General features: G+C 38.7%; 1 protein-coding gene across 6 annotated transcripts in view; it reads right to left on the bottom strand.

Annotated features, from left to right (window-relative positions):
* Positions 1-6,285: 6,285 nt before the first annotated feature.
* Positions 6,286-21,063, bottom strand: part of LOC118840824 (carboxylesterase 3-like) — a 47,813-nt gene continuing 33,035 nt past the window's right edge. For all 6 annotated transcript variants that reach the window (XM_036748177.1, XM_036748178.1, XM_036748181.1 and 3 more), the window contains exons 12-14: positions 19,274-19,423; positions 12,462-12,540; positions 6,286-6,640 (exon numbers count right to left, since the gene is read on the bottom strand). In XM_036748177.1, the coding sequence (XP_036604072.1) occupies positions 6,454-6,640; positions 12,462-12,540; positions 19,274-19,423 (416 nt within the window). In that variant the 3' untranslated portion in view covers positions 6,286-6,453. The remainder of the gene's footprint in view (positions 6,641-12,461; positions 12,541-19,273; positions 19,424-21,063) is intronic.

Here is a 21,063-nt window from a genome sequence, read left to right as displayed (position 1 = left end):
TTTAGCACCTAATAGGGGTTTGGGCCTGGGGCTTAGCACCTAGTAAGAAATGAAATTAAATACACTGAATTAATCAAAGGAAACAAAAGCCAAACTCTTCAAGGATCCCCAAAACACCCCCTCAGTCCTCTGGTCTTCAGCTCTCTAGTTTCCACTTTCCCCTCAGCACTCTATTCTGCAGCTCTGTGTACTTGGAGTTCTTAGTCCTTCTCCCTGGGCTGAATTCTGAAGTCTTGAGTGATCCTGTTTGTATCGGGATCACTGAAATGTTGTAGCTCATGTCTAAGCTTTAGAGTTTCTGTAAACTAAACACTGCCCCAGGCAAAGACTCAAGCTTGTTAGGAGAAATAAAGTGACTCCAGATTTTTGATGTGGGTAATGGAGGAGGGGGAAATGTTCACAATTTTGTTATGCCACAATTTCAAGTAAGTCAGTCTTTTCAAAAGCTGGAAACTGATGATTTCATAGGTTTTGTGCTTGTTATTGGGCTTCAGATCCAGCTCCTGCGAATTAGAGAGGCTGAAAATGGCATGAGGGATAGATCTTCCTGCTCATAGTTCTGGAGTTCCAACTCGGCAAGTATGCTCATAGCTGATGGCATTGACAATAACATTCTTTTTTTTTGGTTTTGAGTTCCAAATTCTATCTTTTCCTCCCTCTTCACCCCCTCCCTGAGACAGTAAGCAATCTGATATATATGTACATATATATACATATAAACAATCATGTAAAATATATTTCCACATTAGCCATTTTGTTGAAGAAAACAACAAAAAAAAGAAGAAAGAAAAAGAAAGAAGGAAAGAAAGTGAAAAAGAGTACGCTTTGGTCTGTATTCAGATACCACCAGTTCTCTCTCTGAAAGTGGATAACATTTTTCATCATTAGTCCTTTGAGATTGTCTTGGATTGTTGTATTGCTGAGAATAGCTAAGTCATTCACAGTTCATCATCATACAATATTACTGTTGTTGTGTTCAATGTTCTCCTGGTTCTGCTCACTTCGCTTTGCTTCTGAAATCACCTGCTCTTCGTTTCTTATAGCACAATAACATTCTATTGTAATCATATACCACAACTTGTTTAGCCATTCCCCAATTGATAGACATCCTCTCAATGTCTAATTCTTAGCTATCACAAAAAGATATTTTTCTATAAATATTTTTTAATAAATTGGTCCTTTCCCCTTTTTATTGATCTCTTTGGGGTATAGACCTAGTAGAGGTATTTCTGGACCAAAGGGTACACACAGTTTTGTAGCCCTTTGGGCATAGTTCCAAATTGCTCTCCAGAATGGTTGGATCAGTTCACAACTCCACAAACAATGAATGCATTAGTAATTGTCCCAATTTTCCTAGATCTTCTCCAACATCTATTATTTCCCTTTTCTGTCATATTAGCTGATCTGATTGGTGTGAGGTGGTACCTCAGAGTTGTTTTAATTTGCATTTCTCTAATCAGTAGTGATTTAGAGCATTTTTTCATATGACTATAGATGGCTTCAATTTTTTTTTCTGGAAATTCCCTGTTCATATCCTTTGACCATTTCTCAATTGGGGAATGAGTTCTATTCTTATACATTTGATTCATTTCTCTATGTATTTGAGAAATCAGATCTTTATCAGAGATACTTGTAAATCCTCCCCCACCCTAGTTTTCTTCTTTCCTTCTAATTTTGGTTGCCTTGGTTTTGTTTGTACTATTTAACATAATAAAATGATTTAATATAATAAAAATTATCCAGCTTCCATTTTATAATACTCTCTATTTCTTGTTTGGTCCTAAATTCTCCCTTTCTCCATAGATCTGACAGGTAAACACTTCCACGTTCCCTTAATTTTCTTATGGTATCACCATTTATGTTTAAATCATGTGCCTATTTCGACCTTACCTTGGTATATGGTGTAAGATGTTGGACTGTAGCTAGTTTCTGCCCTTCTGTTTTCCAGCTTTCTCCACAGTTTTTTTGGTTAAATATGGAGTTTTTGTCCCAAAAGCTTAGGTCTTTGGGTTTATCAAACACTAAATTACTATGGTCATTTACTACAGTGTATTGTGTACCTAATCCATTTCACTGATCCACCACTCTACTTTTTAGCCAGTAACAAATTGTTTTGATGGTTGCCATTTTTTAATACAGTTTGAAATCTGATATGACTAGGCCAATTTCCATCCTATTTGTTTCCATTAATTCCTTTGATATTCTTGACCTTTTGTTCTTACAGATGAATTTTATTAATATTTTTTCTAGCTCTATCAATTAATTTTTGGTAGTTTAGTATGATACTGAATAAGTAGATTAATTTAGGTAGAATTTTCATTTTATTATGCTGACCTACCCAAGAGCAATTAATATTTTTCCAATTGTTTAGATCTTACTTAATTTTTGAAAAATATTTTGTAATTGTATTCATATAGTTCCTGGACTTGTTTTGGCAAGTAGTCTCCTAAGTACTTTATATTGTTTACAGTTATTTTAAATGGAATTTCTCTTTCTATCTCTTGCTGCTAGACTTGGTTAGGAATATATAGAAATGCTGATGATTTATGTAGGTTTATTTTATATCCTGCAATTTTGCTAAAGTTGTTGATTATTTCAATTAGTTTTTTAGTTGTTTCTCTAGGATTCTCTAAGTATACCATCAATGTAGTTGTTATTTGTCCTTTGTTCTCAAAGATGACAATGACATCAGGAAGGTGATGCAAGTGAATTGGATTTGAGTGAGGGAGGGCTGTGCAAAGTCATCAGCCAGAGTAATAGTTTTGTTTTCTCATTACATATTTTAATTTCTTCAACTATTTTTCTTCTCTTATTGCTATAGCTAGAATTTCTAGTACAATATTGAATAATAATGGTAATAATGGTAATTCTTGTTAGCTTATCCCAATTGCTGATGGTTTTAGAAAGATACTACTTATCATTTTAAGGAAAGCTCCATTTGGCCTTATGTTCTCAGTGTTTTTAAATAGAAATGGGTGTTGCATTTTGTTGAAGGTTTTCTGCATCTATTGAGATAATCATATGATTTCTGTTGGCTTTATTATTGATATGGCTAATTATGTTGATAGTTTTCCTAATACTGAACCAGCCCAGAATTCCTGGTGTAAATCTCACCTGGTTATAGAATATGATCTTTGTGATATATTGCTATAATTTCCTTACTAGTATTTTATTTAACATTTTTGTATCGATATTTGTTAGGGGAATTGGTCAATATATATTTTCTCTGTTTTAGCTCTTCCTACTTTAGGTATCAGCACTATACTTGTGTCATAAAAGGAATTTGGTAGGGTTCTTTCACTTATTTTTCTTAGTATTGGAATTAATTGATCTTTAAATGTCTGGTAGAATTCCCTTGTGAATCCATCTGGTCCTGGGAATTTTTTTTTTAGGGAGTTCAGTATCTTTTTGTAAGATGGAGTTATCTATGGATTCTATTTCCTCTTCTGTTAATCTGGTCATTTTATATTTTTAATATTCATCCATTTCACTTAGATTTTCAGATTTATTGGCATATAATTGGGCAAAATAGCTCCCTCTTCATTGGTGGTGGATTCACCCCTTTCATTTTTGATACTGTTAATTTGTTTTGTTTTTTTCCCCTTTTTTAAGTCAAATTAACCAATGGGGTGTGTGTGTGTGTGTGTGTGTGTGTGTGTGTGTGTGTGTGTGTATACATACATACATATATATATGTATATATATATATATACAATTGTTTTTTTTCCCATAAAATGAGATTCTAGTTTTGTTTATTAATTCAGTGGCTTTCTTTTAATTTTAGGAATCTCTCCTTTGATTTTTAGGATTTCCAATTTGATGTTTAATTGGGGATTTTTAATTTGTTCTTTTTTCTAGTTTTTTTTTTTTAGTTTTATGCCCAATTCATTTATCTGCTTTTTCTCTATTTTATTGATTTAAACACTTAGAGATATGGAATGTCCCCTAAATACTGCTTTGGCTGCATCTCATAAATTTTGGTATGTTGTCTCATTGTTGTCATTCTCTTTTTTTTTTGAGGGGGAAGGCAGGGCAATTGGGGTTAAGTGACTTGCCCAAGGTCACACAGCTAGTAAGTGCATCAAATGTCTGAGGCCAGATTTGAACTCAGGTACTCCTGACTCCAGGGCCAGTGCTGTACTCACTGTGCCACCTAGTTGCCCCCTGTTGTCATTCTCTTTAATGGCATTATTGGTTGTTTTTATGATTTGTTCTTTGACCCATTTATTCTTTAACAGTAGATTATTTAGTTTCCAATTTTTAAATCTATCTTTCCACTGTCCTTTACAGAAGGTAATTTTTATTACATTATGATCTGGAAAGAATGCACTTAATGTTTCTCCTTTTCTGCATTTGATTTTGAGGTTTTTGTGCCCTAATACATTGTCAGTTTTTGTGTAGGTGCCATATACTGCTGAGAAAAGATATGTTCCTTTCTATTCCCATTCAGTTTTCTGCAGAGTTTTATCATATATAACTTTTCTAAAATTCTATTCACATCCTTAACTTGTTTCTTGGTTATTTTTTGGTTAGATTTATCTAATTCTGAGAGGCAAAATTTGAGGTGTTCCACTAGTATAGTTTTACTGCCTATTTCCTCCTGTGATTCATGGAACTTTTTTAAAATTTTGGAAGCTATATCACTTGGTGCATATATGTTTAGTGCTGATATTGTCTTAGTTTAGTGCTTCATTGTCTATGGTACTTTTAGTAAGATGTAGTTTCCTTCCTTATCTCTTTTAACTAGATCTATTCTTGCTTTTGCTTTGTCTGAGATCACAATTGCTACCCCTGTTTTTTTTGTTTACTTCAGCTGAAGCATAACATGTTCTGCTCTAGCTTTTTACCTTTGCTCTATATGTTTCTCCCTGCTTCAAGTTTGTTTCTTGTAAACAACATATTGTAGGATTCTGGTTTTTAATCTACTCTGCTATCCACTTACGTTTTATGGGTGAGTTGATCCCATTCACATTCACAGTTATGATTACTAATGGTGTATCTTATTTCCCCCCGTTTGTCCTTTTCTCTCTCTTTACTCTATCCCTCCTCAGCTGTGTTTTGCTTCTGAACATCTCCTCACCAAATCTGCCCTCCCTTCTATCAGTACCCCTCCCTTCTCTTATCATCCTTCCCTCTTATTTCCCTATAGGGTAAGATAGATTTCTATACCCAACTGAATGTGTATGTTATTCCATTTTTGAGCCAATTCCAATGACAGTAAGGTTCAAGTGATGCCCTGCCCCATCTTTCCCTCCACTCTAATAGATCTTTCACCCCTCTTCATAGGAGATAACTTACCCCACTTTACCTCCCCCTTCCCTCTTCTCCTAGTGAAATTTTCTTTCTTACTCCTTAATTTTTTTTAATATCATCCCATTAAAGTGAACTTATACCCACTGTCTATGTATACTCCTTCTAATGTCCTAATAGTGATAAATTTCTTAAGAGTTACAAGTATCACTATATACTTCCTGTGTAGGGTTGTAAACAGTTAAATCTTATGGAATCCCTTATGTTTTCTTTTTCTTGTTTGCCTTTTTATGCTTCTCTTGAGTCTTGCATTTGAAAATCAAAATTTCTGTTCAGTACTGATCTTTTCATCAGGAATGCTTGAAAGTCCTCTATTTCATTGTCTATCCATTTTATCCCCAAAGGATTATGCTCAGTTTCACTGGGTAGGTGATTCTTGTTTGTAGTCCCAGCTCCTTTGCCTTCCAGAATATCATATTCCAAGCCCTCTCATCTTTAATGTAGAAGCTGCTAAGTCCTGTGTAATCTTGAATGTGGCTTCATGATATTTATTACATGACTCTTAATGTCCCTTCTGCTCTAACTCCACAATCCCTTACAACCCTAAGTCTAGGCTTTTTCTTTTTATTATTTTTTAAGTTACAAGCATTTAAAAATTTAGTTTTATTAATTTGCTCCCTCTCCCATTAAACAAATTTTAAACTCTAAAGAAACTCCCCAAGTATCTAAATCCTGGTTTGATCTTATGACCTGGGTTGGAGTTCTGGTACCACTGTGACATCCTTGGCAAGTCACTTCAACTGTCTCAAGTCCTTCATTTGTAAAATGGAAATAATGATGCAAATACTACTTAGCTCTTAAGGTTGTTGTGCTGATTAAATAAATAATGCCAGTAGAGTACTTTGTAAACATGAAACTCTATATAAACACTGAATACTTATTAAGTTCTATGCAATAGAAGGGTGCTAGTAGGCTTTTATAAAGACAAATAAGACATGTCTCTTCCTTCAAGGCACTTAAAATAGAGTAGACAGGTATTTATTGACATTATCATCTTTATTACTATTGTATTTTGGTTATAAATTTTTATTTATTTTGGTTGTTTGTTGTTGTAAATACACACACAAAGTTTACTAAGATCTTAAAATGATATCTTTAAATGCTTTAGTCTTGATGTGTTAAGTTAGTTCAGTGCTGGGAAAATCACAACTCTGTGTGCACTTTCTTTCCTTCATTATATGGCTTGGCTTTTTCACGAATTAACTTTCCCCAAAACTCCATTTTGTCCTCTTTGAGTTTCCTTCTGACTTTTGGAGTCAAGTTGAGCTCTAGGTATGTCTCTGATTGGTCATAGAGAGGCCAGTTGGGCAGTCCTTCTCCATTGGGGTCCCTTGAAATTAGGGGAAAAGGAATAAGTGGGCTGGAGAATGGAGAAAAATGTACCATGTTCTTCACAAGCTGCCACAGATACAGGTTATATTTCCCTGATGGCTCACTCTCTGGTCCATTCCAACTCCACATCAGTTGCCTTGCCTCCTTGAGAATGATTCTTTCTTGAGTCTAGACTAGGGACTAGATTGCGAGGATTACCATCTATCCCTACCTCTTTCTACTTCCCCTCTAGGTGTTATCTTGCCCCATCAGAACATAAACTTCTTGAGCGTAGGAAACTTCTTGTTTTCTTGTTTTTGTATTCCCAGTGCTAAGTATGGTTCCTGGCATGTAGGAAGCATGTAATAAAGGCTTAATCTAATCTAATCTAGGACCCCATGTAATGACACTTCATATTATCTGGAAGCAAATGCATGTGATAACATATATGTAGTGACAACATGTTTTACATGTGTTGTGGGTTCTAAGCCTATAATGGGAGATACTTGACCCTTTGGTGAGAAAGGACTCCTACTCCCCAACTATATTGTCTTTCTGAGCATAATGTATTAAGATAACATGACAGAGGTGCATGATAACACAATTGTCTCTCTGGAGAATTAGATTGGACCATTGGACCATAGTGGAGGACTTTTACTCATGTGGTACCAAGCTCGCTCTGGAAGCTACAACCCTGGAAGCAAATGCTTGATGGGAAGGGTTAGTAGTATAGATGTTTCTACTCGTGTGACTTTGGAAAGGTCTTTTTTCCTCATTTGTAAAAACAAGGTCATTGGACAAGATAAGCTCTGTTGATGGCAAAGGTTCTCAACCTGGGGTCTATGAACTTGGTTTTGTTTTTATATTGTAATAATCATATTTTATTATTGTTGTTAATAACAATGATAGCTATTATTTCTATATCGTCTACTATGTAACCAGCAGTGTGTCAAGCTTTTTACAAATATTATCTCATATGATCCTCACAACAATCCTGGGAGGTAGGTGCTAGTATTATCCCCATTTTACAGTTGAGGAAATTGAGGTAAACAGAGTTTAAGAGACTTGCCCAGGGTTCCACAGCTAGCAAGTGTCTGAGGTCAAATTTGAACCCAAGTCTTCCTAATTTCAGGCCCAGCTCTATCCACTGAATCACCTAATACAATTGTTTTCCTTTTAAATCCAATGTATTTTATTTTATGCATTTGAAAACACAATTTAAGTAGGGGGCCACAGACTTCACCAGACTGCCAAAAGGGATCACATATAAGAAGGTAAGATCCCCCGGTTACTGTGCATCAGGAAGCATACGTGGGGCTAGTGTTGGTTGACTTGGCCATTGAAAGATGGGTCTGGGAGCAGGGATAGAGGGACTGAGCAAAGACAGCCAGTGGTTGTGGGAGAGTTGTTCTGGTGTGTATTGGGGGAAGATGGAAAGGGAGAGCAGTGTGTTGGGGAGAGATTCCAGCATGGAATGGTTTTAGTAACTGTATGTAGGACAGTGAGACAGTGTGTGAAGTCTGGGAGTCCTGTAGGATTGTGGGACCTGGAACCTGAAGTGAGGAGGCAGGGGTCTAGGGATAGTTAGGAGTGTGACCTGGACTCTTCTACCCCCTACTCCATAGCAGTATGAACTGTAATGAAGTGTGCCAGGTCTGATGCTGCCTCATCTAGCTTGTCTGAATCATCTAGCTCAGCTTATTCTCCATCATGGGGAATTTTTTGTGGGGAGTGTCTGGGAACAGTGTGATTTAAGGTAAAAGGGATACTGGCACTGTGGAGGTTCAGCTAAGGATAGCTAGGCTTAATCATTAAACTTTTCGTGGTCACTTGAGGCCATGGTGGGGTAGGGGAAGAAAAAAGCAGAGTGAGGGGGATGTGCAATAAACAGGGTCAAAGTTCCTGCCAGGAGCTAAGCACAGCAGCAAGGTTGGTTTGTACGGAATTAACAACAAGGGAATACCAACAGAAGCATGATGGAATTATGTGGGAGGTGGTGGGGATAGGAGCTAAATGTCTAGAAATGCCAATTTGTTCCACTCAAAGTGTAGTGTAATTAATTATATGTTGAGCACTGACTATTCTAAGAACTATTCTAAAAGGGGCAGCTAGGTAGTGCAGTAGCCTCCAGTGGGCTTGGAGTCAGGAGTTCGAATCTTGCCTCAGACACTTACTAGCTGTGTGACCCTGGGCAACTCATTTAACCTCTGCCTGCCTGAGTTATCTCTACTGTAAAATGAGGATCACAATAGTGCTTGCCTCCCAGGGTTGTTGTGAGAATCAAATAAGATCATATTTATAAAGTGCTTAGCACAGAGCCTGGCACATGATATGTGATTAATAAATATTTCTTTTCTTCCATTTCCATTTCCTTTCTCTTCCTCCTCATTCAGGTATGGGCTTGAAGAGCCATACTTAAGCCTGTCTTTTGGGTAAGAACTGATCACAGAATTACAGAATTTCAGAGTTGAAAGGGTAACCTCAGTGACCATTTGGTCCAGTCTATACTTGAAGAAAGTAATATAACATACTTGACCTGTGGTCCTCCACTTTCTGCTTGATTTCTGCTATGGGGGAACTCGCTATCACTACTTCCTATATAATTCCACATATAATAACAGCTAGTATTTATAATGCACTTTGGAAACAGCTCATGGCTCTCCAGTGCTGAGCCTGGAGTCAGAAACACCTGAATTCAAATTCAGCCCCAGACATTTCCTAGCTGTATGATTCTGGACAAGTCACTTAAGACAAATATGGATCAACTGGAGAAGGAAATGGCAAACCACTCCAGTATCTTTGCCACAAAAATCCCTAATGGGATCAGGAAGGGTCAGACATGACTAAACAACTGAACAACAACAGCAAAATAAAGCACTTTAAAATTTACCAAGTAATTTGTATATGTTATCTCATTTGATCCTTGAAGCAATTCTGTGAGGTAGGTGTTATTATCTCCTTTTTACAGATACAGACACTGAGGTTGACAAAGGTTACCTATCTGACATTATTATCTTTATTAGTGATGATTTGTATCTTGATTATAGCCAGTTCATGATGTTCATATGAAAGCTTTTTGTGTGTATGTGTGTGCGTGGGGGTGGGGTGGGCAGAGCAAACATTTAATACACAGCATCTTGGATGGCTTATACTGCTGTGCTGTCTTCACAAAGGGGAAAGTGTTGCTTGTCCTTTCTATGAAAGGAATCTTTATATATGCTGTGCATATTGAGTAAAAAAGTGAAAAATGAAAGATAAAAAACTCGTCCAGATTCACATAGCTATTAAATGTGTGAACTCATATCTTCCTGACTTTAAAGCCAGCATTTTATCCTCTATATCACCTAGCTTCCTCTGTAAGGGAAGTTTTCCTTGTTAGGAGGTCTATAAAATGTGCATTTTGTGATTGTCTGTGACGTTGTTTGGGAATTGGGGAAGAGAACAAGCATTTATTAAGTGCCTACTATGTGCAAGGAACTCTCCTAAATGCTTTACAGATATTTCATTCTCGCAATGGCCCTGGAAGGTAATTACTATTATTTATTATCCTTGTTTTATAGTTGAAGAAACTGAGGCAGACAGAGGTTAAATGACTTGCTTAGGGTCATATAGCTAGTGATTATCTGAGATTGTATTTGAACTCAGGTCTTCCTGACTCCAGATCTAGCACTCTATTGACTAAGTCACCTAGTTGCCTTTATGTCCTTTCCTTTAATGAGTAGTGAGCTGTTTTGAAAGCCCAGGTGTTACCTGAACCAAGAAGGTTGGATAATTAATAACTGGGACAGTAAGGTAATCAATGCTGTCAACAACTATGTGTAACAGCAAGGCAATTAAAACAACATTGACGATAATTGTGAATATGCCTATGTAGTTCTGTATCACAAAGTATGAAAGACTCTCCATATAGAAGGTAGAAGAAGTAAAACATTTACTTAGGCACCAGATAATCAGATCCCATAACCAGGCAGTAAGCCCACTTTATCCTAACAGCAAGGAACTTAAAATGCAATATCACAGCATGGAGCCTTGCCATCCCAAAACCTCTCTGAGTCCCTGCTGGGGTCTTCCCAAAAACAAACTCACAGTACAGCTATCACAGGTTGACTTTCTTTACCTCAGCTCTAACTATCATGATGGCCATTAACACCCATAATGGCTTTCTCTCAGCATTTCCTGTGACCCAACTTCCTTTTCTTCTCAGTAAGTGCCTCCCACGACCTGGGACCTAGGGTTTCCATGATGTAAGCAGGTCACATGGCCTATTAATGGGTGGGAAAGATCCTCAAATCTAAATTGCTATTACACTATGACATAGGAACCAGTCTCTCTCTTCCTCTGTAGTAATCCTATCAAAAGGGAACCAAGAAAAGTTCTTGGGATGATCTTTCTACATTTGCCTTTGAACTTTGGAGCCAATTGTTGGCAGAAAGGAGAGCAAGAGAGCCAGAGGAGATCTCTTTGTAGCAAGGCAGTGTAGGTCTGTGTGATGCCAATCAGTGATTAAAGATCTTTCCCACTCATTCAATAGACCTCAGGTGGGGCTAGTTAAGGGAAGCTTGATTAGAGGCAGGCCTACACCCTTTACTTACTAAATGCTAAGCCCCAGGCCTACAACCTTTCAGTGATTGGGCATGAGGCCCTCAGGCCCTAAGAAGTGTGTGTATACCCAGAAGGTAGCCATTAAGGTCAGAATTCAGCCCAAGGAAAAGAAGAAAGAACTCTAAGATAACAGAGCTGAGAATCTGTAGACTAGTGAGCTACAGAACTCAGAGAGCGTACAGAGAGGAGAATGGAAACCAGAGAGCTGTGGAGACCAGAGAACTGAGGGGGAGAGAATGTAGGCAAGCAGACAATTAGGATTCATGAGTGTTAAGGGGAAGGTCCCAGCAGGGGGGAAGGTTACAGGGTGGCTTGGTTCTTTGCTGTAATACTGTGTTATAATTTCCTTGTTGTTACATTGAGGTGGACTTACTGGTTTTGGAATATGGTTACTGCTGTGTCAAATTGGGGTTATTGGTTTTGGGATTTGATCCTCTGGTGTCTAAATAAATGTTATACTTCCCCTGCCTTCTACCTAGAGAATCTCTTATACTTTGTGATTCTGAACTATACAGCTATGTTCATGGTCATCTTTGAGGTCATGAATCTTGCCTTACTGGTACAGTCTGAGGTCTTTAGTTACCCAGATAGATTCCCTTGGGGATCTGTATGTGGATTCCCTTGTGCTTTATGTGTCCACGGGAAAAATCTCATGCTTTTTACAAGATGGTAGGTTAGTTCTATAAGCTGTCAGAAGTCTTAAGGCATAGCATAGCAAAGCAAGGTAGAAAAGATACAGTGCCATAAGGTAAGAGACAATCTTGTCAATACCTTCTGAACTCTTCTCAGTTCCCTGTGGTATATTTGTGGATCATAGGACCTTTCAGTTAGAGGTAATAGAACCTTGATATTTGAGGGTACTAAAGGAACATAGTTGCAAAAAGAAAAAAAAAACCCAAGAACCACAGGAGCCCTTTTTAGGAGGCTAGGTAGCAAAGGTTAGGATTTACATTTCTCCACAGCTGAGATTGAAAGCTCAAACTCTAGTAGGCTTTGGAGATGAAGTCCTCTTCTCCACTACTTAGAACAAAGATCATCTCTGAGGTAACAGTGACATTGGTCTGGTACTTTGGAGCAAGGATAAGGGGAGAATGTGAGTCTCTGAGATGATGATTCTGCCTTATTCTGTGGCCACTACCTTGGTCATGGATCCAAATATCCTAAGACCTTCCCCAGGGCACATGGTAGAATCAAAAGGTTCCTCCTTTGTATAGGGTGATTGTTTCCATCTTACTTACCCCTTCCGAATGAAATTGGCCCAGTATCTCATCAACATTTTGCTTAGCTGTTTCTCTTCCTCAGTGGAGTCTGGAAAAGCTGGAAACATAATCATTTCTCATGTAGTCAAACCCAACTGGCATCATGAAAAGTTTAATTCAACAAAAACTATCAGAACTTCACTTTCAGGTCACACTGCACATCTCAGAAACACCTGAACCTGACCGAAAGATTTGTTGTTCATTATAATCATTATACTTAATAATAATTAATAATAATTTTCCATGAAAGCTCTGATACCCAGACATGTAGGATAGGAAATAGTTTTAGAATCATAACATTTTCTAACAGAGTATATGGACAGTTGCTCTGCAGGCTTCTGGCTAAGCATGTATATTAGTGTAAAAATCAGACAGTAATACTGTATCTTATATTTGATTTTACTCTGTAAGTGTTTTTTTCTGTAGCCCCACTTAACAAATTTCAGCCTCTTTTCTATCTCTATGTGAAGAAGCTCATGAGTTCAAAAGTTCAATCTTTTTCTCTGAAGTGTCAGAGGACAAAAGTTGTTTTCCTCTTGATCACTTTTAATTAAAGAAAAACTCTGAGCTAAAGTTTAGAAGTTCAGTTATCTCACAAAACATTCCAATTCCATGGAAATTGCTGTCTCAGCATCACCTGCAAACCACTTTGTGCCAAGGAAAGCTTGTTATCCCACATAGCTTCAGTTTTTAAGAAACTCCGTGCCATTTGTGTATTATCCTTGAGGAACTAACTAGCTGACCTTGTCTCATCTTAGCACCCCTGACCTTGCCAGTTAAAGCTGGTCTTGTCCTTTTCCCAGGCACTCATGAGTCTGCTACTCTTAATCTACTATCGCTTGGCTAGGGATGCAGCTTCTCATAAATTCACAAAGCATTCCCTAGAGACAGAGACGGGTGGCCCTGATCCCACATGCACATGTATGCCTGCTTTCCTTAATGTAGCCAGTTATGATCCCTCACCCACATGATGCTCCCAATGTTATAACCAATGGTATGATATCCTCACCTAATCTGTGCTATTCTTTGTTCTATGCTTATAAAAAAGGAGTTGCATCTCTAATTCTTTGTTTTTTGGCTAATGGAGGCAATTATCAGTCTACTTTATTGATTGGTTGTGCCCCTGCTAATATACCATTACCATGCTTGAAGCATGCCTTTGTTTACCTTTTTGCTAAATTTAACTCATAACACTAGCTCAGCATTTGGGTGCTTTTAGAATGATGAGGCAATTCTCTTATTGGCCATAAAGCAGGAAGAGCCAATGGCTCAGTAGACCCTTCAAAAAGTATTGATTCTTCCTCTGTCTCTCTTCCTTTGACCTACCAGGTACATCATGTAACTCTAGGACTTCCCATGAGGGTGGCTCTTCTAACATGCTGTAAGTATTGTCTTTATTCCCACATGGCAGTTAGAACTGGGTCTCATCTAGGTGATCTTGAACTTGGACCTCAGGATGCTTCTTCTGCTTTCTGTCTCTTTGCCTGATGACAGGTTACCAAACAGTGATCCTGAGAAGGACATTTCCAGGGTGGGAGGCCACCTTGTGAGCCTGAGAGGTCTGGAGACACTAGATCCTCACTTGGCAGAAAAGGTGTTCCCTACATTTCCCGTGGAGGCTGTCCATCAAAGAAGAGTACCACTGACAAGGGGAATAACCCCAAGACCTGGCCTGGCTTGTCAGAAGACCTGAACCTGGAAGGGATTGTGTGGACAGGACAGAGTTGAGGTGAAATGCAATAATGTCTATTCAGTAGTCCTGCAAATTACATTATGCCTCAATGCTTTAAGTAGAAACCTTTCAGGAGAATATAAGAATACATATATATATACATATATAATATATCATATGTGCATAGGTAACCTGTTTTGAATCTTTCTCTTAATGTATATTTGTGAAAGCTCTTTCTATTAAGCTCTTCTTTTGTATGTAGGAAATAATTACCTGCCCCATACATTATTTATATTGTATAGGGAGTACCAGTCTACTCTGCTTTTTGGGGAGACCTTGGATATGAGCCAAACCTAAGCTTTAAGTAAATCTCCCTTAGGGAGCAGTGGAATGAGTCAGAATGTGAAAAAAGAATTTGACCCTTCTTCTAGGCGGTCAGGATTTCCCTACAACTAAATCCAGTCACCATGTTCGTGTGTCCAGAAGTAGTAGATATAATCCGGAGTAGTAGATGTAGAGAAAGCAGACCCTTGGACTTAGAAGCTGGTCACAGTTATTAGATCTAAACATAAGACCTCGTAGACTAACTGAAGACCTATGATTTCTAAACCTCTTCAACTCACAAGGTGACCTCCAAACATGGAACTTCTATCTCAGGATAGGCAAAGGTCAGGCAAAGAAGCACATGACAGAAGAGGCAAAGGTTCAGGATTGCCTAGCTGAGTCCCATTTCTTATTGCCACACAAGAGAAATTGCCATGATTCCAGGGTGGAGAAGGACCACCCCTTCCCCACCCCTCAGAAGAAGTCCCAGAGTTACATGATGCCACTTGAAGGGTTAAAAGAAAAGAAAGATAAGGTAGAATTGTTCCTTTTTAAAAGAACCAGCTATTTGAAACTTAGGACAAACATCAAGAAGAGCCTGCAGTAAAGGGTATTTTTGAAAAGATAACTCTCTTGACATTGTGGTTCCTCTTCCTACAAGGTGCCACCATTCTGCCCATTATTTAGACTTCCTTCTCTCCCCACCACCCATATCTGGAATCTTCCTTGCTGGAAATTTCTAGCTGCCTTACTAATTGATGCTGACCTGCATGTGGCAGTAGAACCAATCAGGAGACCTCAACTCTCTGTATAAAACACCTGGCTTTCTTCCACATTTCTGATTGTTTTATATGTGACTAATCCAGCATACATGTGCTGAGCTGGGGAAGAGCAATGGGAGCCTGGTATAAATTGGGTATCAGGTCTGGAAACAATCTCCAAGTGATTACCTGTCCCTTTTTTTTTTTAACCCTTGCTGAGTCTTCAATCTCATCTTACTCACGGTTTGGACTTTTTTGATTCTGACCCCTCTGGAGATAAGACCCCTTCTTGGGATCCTGTGATCCTGATGTATTCTGTCCTCTTTTCTCCCCAAATCCATTCTTGAGCCCCCCAAGAGGCTAATGTTAATAGGTAACCTATTGCTTTTTTTTGAGACTGGGGCTCTCAATTTTGTTCATACTAGAAGTACAGTGGCCATTAATGTACCCAGTCCTACTACTGATCCACATGGGAGTGTTGACCTACTCCTTTACATCTTGGGCTTGTTTGCTCCTCCTTAGGCCATCTGGTGGCCTCCTTGCCTAGGAGAGTTCACTGTATTGGTACTGAACTTAACTGTGGACACCCAATTGGCTTAACCCAATGCAGATCAGAACTCCCAAGCTCATGCTGTCCACCAACCTCAACTTTTCTGGAAGCAGGGATTACAGGCATGTGCTACCACACATGGCAACTGCTTTTTAGTATTATTGCTTTTCTATAGAGATCTCTAAGTCTTCAAGAACAGCTGTAGTGAAGTGGGACTCCAATATCTTTGAGATATTGTGGCTAATGTTCCATGCGTGTTCACTGAATTTCACAATAATTGAAGTCTTCTTCCACTTCTTTCTCCTGGTTATTGAATTGCTACATGAATATTTTAATTATAAAATCCAGCATTTCAAAGAGGATTCTGGGAAGATGGTGGATTAGGTCAGAAAATTCCAAGCTCTCAAGATTTTCCCCCACAAAAGATTTAAAATAGCACCTAAGGTGAACAAAGTGTGGGTGGTGACACAGAAGAACAGGGGCATAACTAGGATCTTCCCAGGTTTGGTCCTGGCAAGGAGTAAACACCTCCAGGCTTGGTTCCATTTTAACAACAAGCTGCTTAAACAATTAGCAGAAAGTCTTGGGGTTAGTTGGCCTGAGAGGCTGCCTCAGTTCCAGCCACTGGGACTTTTCACCCTGAGATAGTGAGGGGAGTTGTGTGTTTGAGCCCAGGAAGATTGAGGGAACCTCTGCTGATGAGGAACGCCAGCTCTCTTCTGTGCTGCGAAGAGAGGTGGGGGTGAGAAGGAGCCAGCACAAGCCCGGTGAATGCAGAAGCAGTGGGGCAGAAAGTCCCTGGCTGTGGGCAATTACAGGAGGTTGGAGGTTTGACTTTGGTTCCAGGCTAGAAGGGAGAACTGAAAAGCTGGGGCAAGAGGCACCATTTCCCATACCCCAGAGCTAGAGGTGATTACATAAAATCAAGTTATTACTACAAAAAATGCACAGGCAAAGGAGAAAGAATCTAACCATAGAAACCTATTGTGGGAATAGAGATGACCAGGGTTCATCTTCAGAGGAGCATATTGAAGTAAAGAAACCCCCCAAAAGCAACGTCTAATGGTCACTTGCCCCAAAAGAATTTATAGAAGATCTTAAAAAAGACTTTAAAAATCAAATGACAGAGATGGAGGAAAAGCTAAAAAAAATCCAAGAAAAACAAGAAGATTATGAAAGGAAAGTCAACCAATTAGAGAAGGAGAACCAGAATCTCAAGGAAGAAAATGACACCTTGAAAATTAGATCTGGGCAAAGTGAAGCCAGTGAAATTATAAGAGACCAAGAATTCATTAAACAAAACATGAATAATGAAAAAATAGAAGAGAAAGTGAAACATCTTGTAAGGAAAACAACAGATGTGGAGACTAGATCGAGAAAAGAAACTATAAAAATCTTGATAAAATAATACAAGAAATAATTAAAGAAAATTGTCCTGAAGCATTAGAACAATGCAGGGAAGTAGAAATAGAGAAAATCCATCAAACACCACTTAAAAGAGATCCTATGAGGAAAACTCATAGAAATATCATAGTCAAATTCTGAAACCCCCAGCTCAAGGATAATATATTAAAAACATCAAGATTAAAACAATTTATATATGATGATGCTACAATTAGAATTACATAAGACCAAGCAGCAGAGACATTAAAGGATGGCAGGTCTTGGAACACAATATAAAGAGCAAAAGACCTGAGACTCTGGCAGAAAATACCATACCCTTCAAATTTAAGTATTATCTTGAATGAAAAAAATGGACATTTGACAGACTTTCAAGACTTTGTTAAAAAAATCCCCAACTTAATAGAAGATTTGATAGACAAGAACCAAGAGAAACATGCGGTACATATGAAAGACTGACTATGAGGAATTCATAAGGACAGACTGTTTACCTTTCATATAACATAAAATGTAAAATGTATGTCTAAGATTCTTATTAATAATTGTTGAGCTCGTAAGAAAGAGGGGAATAAACCTGACTATGATATGAATTTAAAAAGTAAAACCATTTAGAAACAGCTAAAAGTAACTATTTTATACAAAAGAGGTGCAAGAAGAAGAAAAAAGGATACAGAGGATTTAGATGGGGGAGGAAGGCTGGTTGTTCTGGTAACCTACTTTCATCGGGAATGGGTTTAAGAGGGAACAATACATATATATTTAGAAGAGTATAAAAGTTTTCTAAATTTAGAAGAAATAAAATGGTAGGGGTATGGTCAGGGGGGAGAGGACAAGGGAGGGATTAGGATAAGGAAGGGATTTTTAGAGGGGAGAATGAGGGAATAGGTAAAGGGTGTTTAGATTAATGGGAATGGGAGGATAGGGGAGGGATCCTTAGAGGGGGGAAGGCAAGTCATAGGAGGGCAGTGTGGTTGGTGGAGGAGGGGGGTAGGCAAGTAATAGGAGGGTGACATAGTAGGTAGAAGTAAAGTAAAGGAGGCAGGAGGGATAGGAAACAAAAGATATGTATGAACATAAAAACAAGGATCAGGAGTGGAGTTGTTTGGGGAAGTATATGTCTGTATACTCATGTATATATGTATAAGTGTATGCATATGTCTGTATGTGTATGTATATATCATGAAACACATTTAAATTATATTATAGCCTTCTGGGAGTTTGGGGAGAGGGGTAGGTAAAGGGAGTTTAGATTAATGGGAATGGGAGGATAGAGAAGGGATCCTTAGAGGGGGGAAAGCAAGTAATAGGAGGGCAGGGTAGTTGGTGGAGGAGGGGGCTAGGCAAGTAAAAGGAGGGCGATGTAGCAAATAGAAGTAAAGTAGAGGAGGCAGGAGGGACAGGAAACAAAAGATATGTACAAACATAAAAACAAAGATCAGGACTAGACTATGTTTGGGAAAGTATATGTCTATATATGCATATATATGTATATGTATATATCTGTATGTGTATGTATACATTGAGAAACATATCTAAATTATATTGTAGCCTTCTGGGGGTAGGGGGGAGGGAGAAAAAGAACAAAGTGTAAAAATGCACAGCAGAGAACAAAAGAAAGCACAAGGAAGCAAAGAAAAGATGGACAATTCTCAACACAAGGCATATTATTTATCATGCAGGCTTTCTTGAAATGAAAATTTATTGTTACATATTTTGAATCCTCTCCTATGTTCTGCTATGCAGATGACATGCTTTTTTCCTTTCTTACTTTATATTTAAGTTTCAATATTTAAGTTTATGATATGTTTTTGTTTCTTTTCTCTATGTGTTCTGGTAGAATAATAATAATAAATAAAGAAAAAAATCCAACGTTTAATTATCAATTTAATCTGCCCTGAGACTGTGCATTCTCCAACACACACACACATACATACACATACACACATACTTGTACACACACAGGTCTTAACTGCCCACAAAAGATACTAAGTTCTTTAAAGACGAAAACCATATCTTTGTATTTCTCACAATTCTAGACACGCAGTTAATATTCAGTAAAGATTGATTGACATATTTTCCTTACCCAACATGGAGTGCTCATTTGTCATGAATGGTCCTCCAAAAATGAATGGGAGCTCAGCTGAATGGTCAGATTTTACATAAGCAGGTTTGATCTTACTGAAAGCACTTGGCCGATGGTGGAATTCATAAAAGTACACTGGAGCACCAGAATCTAATGGAAAAGAGCCAAGGAGAAGCCTGGAGTTAAGAATCTGAAAAATTGTGTTGGGCAGGAGAAGTCCATTTTGCTTCAATGTTGTTAGTTAGTGCTGCCCTCTGTGCTATGTCCTTGATTGCAAAGGGGACCAATGACATCATGGGTGATGTCTTGATTTGCACCTGAATTGGATTTAGGTAAAGCAGGGCTGTGCAAAGTTGTCAGCCTCACTCTCTTCTCTAGTGTCATTGAAGTCCAGTGGCAGGACAAAAGTCCTGATGACTGGCAATGGCCCGGGATGCAGCAGATGACCTTGGCATCTTCAATGTCGGACCAAGCTGTAAGTGCTTCACAGTGCCTGCTGCAGCCATCTTCATAGCCACTGGAATTAATTGTTCTTATCTCCCCATTCTGCCAGGGGAAGTCTTTACATGCTTGGGGTAGACACCCCACTAACTCACCAATGGGTTTGAAGCCTCTCAGTTACCCTTAACCTGCTTTAGCCTGTCTGCCTAGCTGGTTTTACCTGGGTGGCCATTGTGCTACCTGCGGAACCACAGGTGATAGTCGAGTGCTAGGTGGACACCAAAGATGGATGAGTATCCCTGAAAAGGCTCAGCAAGTCGTCACACCAGAGGTGCTGGTTCTCCCTGAACACCCATTGTTAAAGCACTACAAAACACCCTTTGAAGATATTAAATGAAAAACCCGTCTCTCCAATAAGAACACAGAGCTAGCTATTTCTGATATTCATGTTGAAGAGAAATTCGCATGCTCTCAGAAGGAAGGAAACAAGCATTTACTAAGCATCTACTGTTTGCTGGTCACTGGGCTAAGTGTTTGACAAATATCTCACTTGGTCCTTACAACAACCCTGGGAAGCAGGTGTCACTATTCCCATTTTGCCGTGGAGGAAACTGAGACAAGCAGAGGCTGCTCACTCAGGGTCACACAGAGGCCAGGTTTGAACTTAGATCTCTCTAACCCCAGGCCCAGAGCTGTAGTCATCATGTCACCTGGATGCCTCTAAGAACAATCTGTTATTACTATAACATATAATAATTAATTAATAACAAGTATAATGATACTTCTTCAAAGATCCATGATTTCATTGGTTTAAATATGCCCTCCTCCCACCTGTGACCTAGTAAGCTCATCTGGTTGCCAACCTTCAGCTAATAAGTGATTTTGCACCTAGTACTGATGCCCGAACAATAGCCAGTCTATCACTGGATGTGGACTCAAAGCCTTCCTGGTTTGGAAACCTGCCTGGGCATGGACTGCACTGTTGCAGCCACAACACAGGGTCCTTTCCACAGCCAGATAAGGCATTAGAGAAAGGCTTTAGGGGAACATGATGATATTATGATTTAAAAAATAGCACAAATGGGTCTATAGTGACTTACTGTTTACGAAGTGCTCTCCTCTTAAGAATCTTGTGATGTAGGGAATGCAAATATTATCATCATCATTTTACACATGAGGAAAATGAGGCTGAGAGCAATACAGTGTTTCTTTTAAGGTTATACGATCATTAAGTTGTAAGATTAGAACTTGACGAGGTCTCCTGATTGCAAGAGCCAGGGACCTGTTTCTCTCCCTTCCTCTCTCTCACTCACTCTCTCTCTCTCTCTCTCTCTCTCTCTCTCTCTCTC

The sequence above is a fragment of the Trichosurus vulpecula genome, chromosome 3 (assembly GCF_011100635.1).
Source record: "Trichosurus vulpecula isolate mTriVul1 chromosome 3, mTriVul1.pri, whole genome shotgun sequence".
NCBI classification, from domain to species: Eukaryota; Metazoa; Chordata; class Mammalia; order Diprotodontia; family Phalangeridae; genus Trichosurus; species Trichosurus vulpecula.
This window is presented reverse-complemented; position numbering and strand designations above follow the sequence as displayed.